The 6,000-nt window shown below is 45.5% G+C and overlaps 1 protein-coding gene across 2 annotated transcripts in view; it reads left to right on the top strand.

Annotated features, from left to right (window-relative positions):
* Nucleotides 1-1,043: 1,043 nt before the first annotated feature.
* CUL3 (cullin 3) overlaps nt 1,044-6,000 on the top strand; it is a 112,334-nt gene continuing 107,377 nt past the window's right edge. The window contains exon 1 of one of the 2 annotated variants that reach the window (XM_061386520.1): nt 1,044-1,202. In XM_061386520.1, coding sequence (XP_061242504.1) covers nt 1,137-1,202 — 66 coding nt within the window. In that variant the 5' untranslated portion in view covers nt 1,044-1,136. Of the gene's footprint in view, nt 1,203-1,408; nt 1,983-6,000 lie in introns of those variants that run through there. The other variant, XM_061386525.1, reaches the window with a different exon arrangement.

Below are 6,000 nucleotides of genomic sequence, written 5' to 3'. Positions count from 1 at the left end.
TTTAAGGAAATTTTATGGATTTCCACCCCTCAATCCTGACAGCTGGAGTGTGCACATCCAATCCGAATACCTTGTTAGGCATAGAGGACTCTACTTTCTGACACTGCATATATTAATAACTCCTGCACAAACTCTTCTTTCAACTTTCTGGCTTCTGGTCAAGTATCCATCCCTAGTCCACATGCCCTAGAAAAACACAGGAACCAGTTTCAGGACGTGGTTATCCACCTAGCACCCTACGCTCCACCCCGAGACTACCCTCCTCCCGCTCTAGCCCAGCCCATCCAAGTCGGCCCAGCTAAGCAGAGCCGAACACTGCCTACTACAGTCCGGCTCCGGCTCTCGGAACTTCCCCCGCCCACTCGGTCCACGTGAACAGGACCCCGCCCCCTCGCCGGCGCTCCACCAATCAGCAGCCCCTTCACCCAGGATCCGGTCTCCAACGCTCCCCTTTCAAAAAGTAAGCTCACTCCTCCCTCCTCAGTGCCGCCCCTTTCCTACCTCTCCTCCCCGCTGGCCCCTCCCACCTCCCCAAATCCCCGTTCCCTTCCTCCTCTCCCGTTGCCCCCTCCCACTCGCAGGCTTCGCCCCGCCCCGCCCGGGAAAGCGCGCTCGCCCTCTTCTCGCGAGACTTGAGCGTCCCCCTCCTCCTGCCGCGGCCGCCCGCCTCCCCCTCCTGTCCTCCCACCCCCCCTCCCCCCAATCTCTCCACTCTCCGGCTCTCCTCCCTCCCTCCTCCCCTCTCCACCCTCTGGGCCGGATCTCGTCTCGCTGAGGCGGAGGAGGAGAAGGAGGAGGAGGAGGACGTTCGGCCTGCGCAGTGAGATGTTTGTCCGTCGCCGCCGCCGCCGCCATCGCGGAGGAGCGCGATAAAGGGAGCCGAGCCGGGCGTGAGGGGGACCCCGCGGAGCCGCCGCGCCAGCGCAGTCCCCCAGCCGAGCCCGAGCCGCCGGAGACCGAGCCGCCGCTGCCCCCGCCGCGGCCGTCCAGGGGCCGGCCAGCTCCCCAGCCCAGCCCGGGGGCCGCGCCGCCGCCGCCGCCCCCAGCGTCGCCCCTCGCCTGCCCGCCCGCCTTAAATGTGACACCGGCGCCTCGGAGTGCGACCCGAAGCCGCCGCCGGGGAGGGGACGAGCACCATGTCGAATCTGAGCAAAGGCACGGGCAGCCGGAAGGACACCAAGATGCGGATCCGGGCCTTTCCGGTGAGTCTCTTCTCGGCGCTTGGGACCCGGGGTCTGGGGGCCCGGCCGACAGCCGCACGCGAGGCCCGGGCTGAACTCCCCCCCAACAGGCCGCAGGCCCGGCCTCCCATCCCCCACGCCGCCGGCCGCGGGGCGCGAGCCTTCCCGGCAACGGGGCGGCGCGGGGCCCCGGCGCGGCCGCCTTCCCGGGCCGTTCCCCGCGCCCCCGGCGTCCGAGGCCGGCGCCGCGCCCCCGCCCCAGAGCTGCGCCTCCGGTCGCCCCGCGGGCGTCGGCTGCGGCCGGGGCCCCTCGGCCGGTCCCGGCACCTCGCCGCGCTCTTGGGGTGTAGGCCCAACCCCTAGCACCCCGCTCCTGCTCGGTCCCCGGGGCTCCCAGCCCTGCAGGGACGGGGACCGTCTACGTCCTCCCGGTGTGGGGCGTGTGTGTAACTTTTCACGTGAGGTTTCGCAGCAGTTGAAAAAAAAATCACCATGCCTAAAGGATGGCCTGCTAAAAGATGCCGGGGACGGACCTCTCCCGCTCTTCCCCTCCCCAGGAAGGGCTCTGCCGTTCACCTACCCTCGACGCGTTGACAGACGTTCCGCGTAATGCTCTGTAGTAATACACTAACAACGTCGGTGTGTTTACAGAATCTTTCATCCGCAACCTTCCAATGCACTTTACAAACTCTCCTGTGCAGGAATGGCCTAGGCATCAAGGGGAAGTAAGAGAAAACAAATGGGACGATTGGTTCTTCATTTCTTAGCCATGGAAGCCCAAAAGAATAAGTAGTCACCACCGTGAGTTGCTTTACTCTAGGTTTTAGTGACAGCAAAAGTATTTTTGTTTAGAAACTTTTTTGGCCTTAAATTAAGTCATACCCCTGCGGTGTTTAGTATTACAGGGTATAACTTTGGATGTCATATCTGAATCAGATAGCCAATGGCAAGCAATTAGAGTGTACTCTTGGGACAGAGAAACTGGACATACTTGCTCATGGCCGCTTCTGTAACAAGTAGACGTCAAGGTGGACAAACTAGCAATTGAATAGAAGATTTTAAACCAGGAAAACTAGAGAAGAAGCTGTGGTTTCCTGTCTTAGAATCACAAGCACATTATATTGTGTGGTGGGGGGCATTGAAGAGAGGGTTTGTATTCACTTCTTAAAGCATGCTTTTTCTAAAGTGTAGTTCGCACTTTAGTGGAGAGATTAATATAATTGTCCTAGTTGAGTAAGAAACTGACTTAGAAAACTTGAGGACCTCCCTGAATTCTTTCGAAAAAATACACCTGATGCAGAATTCCCAGATGGTAATAAGAAAAATGTTAATGCCTATGTGAAAACTCTTGGGACTTTACGTAAATAAAGGTAGGATATAATCAGGAGAATTAGATGTTTTAATGCACATTAAAGGGATTTTTAATTTCTGAAGTTTTTTTCCTTAAGTAATCGTGAGAAAGTACAAAGAAAGTAAGAAATGTTGACAGAAGAGCACTAATGAAGTTCACTTGCACGTTTTCCTTTATAATGATAAACAATGAACTGGGTTTATGAATTCGTGAGTAGGGATAGTTTTCCTACTGAATCAGTTCCTACTAAGTGAGCAGAATCTAGAATTATTCAGAATTTAAAATAATTTTATACATTTTTAAGAAAAGTTTGCTATTCTTGAAGTCTGACTTCTAATACAGATTATTGTTAAAAGGTGAAATAGCTTACACTTGACATCAACTCACTGTTGTGGATATTCTGATTAATCAGCTCTGTCTTTATCTATGTGTAATCAACTCTTTGATCTCTTGGTTTGCCTGTCCCTACCTGTTCTTCCACTCCATTCATTTAGGAAATACTGAGGACTGTGTGCCAGGTACTGTTCTGGGGTCTTGGGATGTATCAGTATAGCTTCAGAAAACAATATCCCTCTTTTCTGGATCTTGTACTGTTGGGAAGAAGCTGTGGGAGAGAATTTTGTTCTTCTTTTAGCTAAAGAGTATCAGAGTATGTGACAGGTTACCACACAGCACTGAAACTGACTTGTTTTCAGGAGCATTATGGTCATGAGCTAATGTAGGCCTTTTCTTATCTGTAATTTGTTGCCCTCTTAAGTTTGTCTAAAATCCTTAAATGAAGTTTGCAAGTAGCTAGTGTTTGATATTCAGTACTTAGTATCTGCTAATTTTTAAAAGTGTCTAAGAGTTTTCAATTTTCTCATGGGTATTAACATTACTCATAAGTAGTTCCTACAATGAGAACCATGAACTTTCATTAAGAATGGCTACATAAAACCTCAGTGGTGTGATATTTCACTGATTATTTGGTAAATGAATACTTACAGACTTTCAGAATTTTTTTTTCCTTCCAGGTTAGCAGTCATTTACCTAACTGTAGTCTGCATGGATTGCAAGTCAGAAGTAATAAATGCATGTTATTCCATAAAGAAAATATGGAATTGTGTATTCATGTGTGCAAAACTACTATATTTTACCATTTGAGATAAACAGCTACTCTAAGGGAAATTGTAGTGTAAGCAGAGGCCTCAAATACTCCTTTCAAAGTGTTTTATAAAACTGATCGGTGAAACAGTGTAAAAATATGTTTGAAGATTGTTTTGTTATCTTTACAAAATAGTAAGTGATGGTACAGGATATTTTGTAAATGTGTAAACCTACCCCAGCTGTAGTCTCATCAATAAAATCAGGTTCTGAGAAGTTGGTTCTTTTTAAGATGGAAAACAATGCAGAACTTTCTGTATGTAACAGATTGACGATGGAGGAAATATTTTATTCCAGTTTGTAAACTTTGCTGCAGTGGACAAAATATATAGCATCTCATATCTTTCGGAGTTTTTTGGTACCCAAAATGACAGCAAGTGACACAACACTTTTTTAAGAAAGGAAGCTGTAGTTGTGAAACTCCTGGAAACTCTGTGGCTTTGGACCAAAGAATGCTGTCCCAAGAAGTTCCTGCCCTTATTTCCTTGCTGTTGCCATGTGTTTCACTCTGTAGGATTAGTTGCTGTCAGGTGAACTTTTTGTTCTTATCTTTATAATAGTCATTCCTCACCGTCTGTACTGTAGTTGGGTTGTTTGTCCACATGGGCTTGAAAAGCTTGATTGTATTGGAGGGGATATGGTTGAATGGGAATACTGGTCTCCTCTGATTTGCCTTTTTTGACTTAGACTTCAGAGTTTAGGAGACAAATTGTGAAAGTGATTTTCATTAGAATGTGATCTGAAAATGGTTTCACTTACTGGTTTATAGAAGCATCGTCAATCATGATAAGGAATCTCTGTCTGTGATGTGCATGCAGTAATTCTAGATGAGCACCACCTGTGTGGCATGGACAATAAGAGAAGTTATTGTTAAATGGAACCCACAGAATGACTGATACTCATTTGTTATGGTCTTAAATACTTAAGAGCACAAGAATTTAAGGACAAGAGGGAAAGTTAATGTTTTTGTTTGTCCTAGCTGTAGTGATATTTGTTAGATTTAAGGGAACAGCTTTAATGTTCAAAATAGGTTTATTTACTACCTGGACTGTACATACAGAGAGATTGAATAAGAGTTTTGCAAATCACACAGGGTGCGGAATTAACCTCTCAAGTTTGGTTTGTTTTTTATTCTTTAATATTTTCTTATAGGGATGTTATGGAGATACAGCATTCATTAAAGTATTGCTTTCACTTAGACTGATTTTTTTTTCTATTTAATGGTTTTAGGACAGCCAGCTGTTATAGTTAGTACCTCACAGGCTTTAGAAGCTTAAAAATAAAAAGATAAGTAGTTACAAAGTGTCTATTTTGTATTATCTTAGACAGCAGTTCTGAGGAGCCAAGAAAATTATTACTACCAAATTATTAGTACTAAAGTTACTGAATTTGAAACAGTTTTAATAGTATAGAGTATAATGTGTGAATTTGACTTGTTAAATAATACAGTAGTCACACAATAAGTTCATTCAAACAAAATAGAGAAAGTTTCATTCATTAAATGCAGCTAGGTAATAATAGTGTTTTCTCTATTTCAACAAGATTATATAATTAAGGCTAGAAAAAATAGTGTATCTTCTCATTGTGTTATAAATTGGGAGACCTCAGAGATAATTTTTTGCTGTTATTCGAAAAAAAATTATCTGTTAATCTTAACAGCAAAACAAAATTTTGAAGTTTTGCTAGATTTTTATAAAAGTTCTGAATTTGAATGATGCGGTTGAAAGGCAGAGTCCAGGTCTTATGCAGTGTTATCATAGGCACTTTACAGGTGAGGACGATAACACACAGAAACTGTGAGCCACCGAACCACAGTTAACAGAGATGAAGTGTCATTTGAAGCCATTGGAAACTAATGAGCAATTAGGAGGCAAATTGTGATTCAATATAATAGTTACGACTTGTCTAACTACCAAAGTTTCATAACAACAGGCACCTCAGTGGGGTTCTGAATCCCCTGTGCCCAGGAACACCCAGGAAAAGAAGTAATAATACAATAACATCTTTGGTTTACATCCACTTTATGATTTCCAAGGTGCTTTATAGGGAGCTTCCCTTTCTTTTGGACTTGATGGCCCTGCTGCTTGTTTCCCACCTACTCTGGTCAAGGACTTCAAACCGCAAGCAGATTATCTTGCCCTGCCCACTAATATCCACTGTCACTGACACTTGAGCTGGTTTCAAATGATCGCAAAAGTTTTTTGACAACTGAGCAGCATTTGAGGAACCATTAAGCTGTATTTGTGCATATGTGCTCTTCATTTATCCATCTGCTCATTCAACTAGTGGTTATTGAACATCCATGATGTGCCAAGCGCTGCCTGG

Source organism: Bos javanicus, chromosome 2 (assembly GCF_032452875.1).
Source record: "Bos javanicus breed banteng chromosome 2, ARS-OSU_banteng_1.0, whole genome shotgun sequence".
Taxonomy (NCBI): Eukaryota; Metazoa; Chordata; class Mammalia; order Artiodactyla; family Bovidae; genus Bos; species Bos javanicus.
Note: the sequence above shows the minus strand (reverse complement) of the source record. Positions and strands in the feature narration are given on the sequence as shown.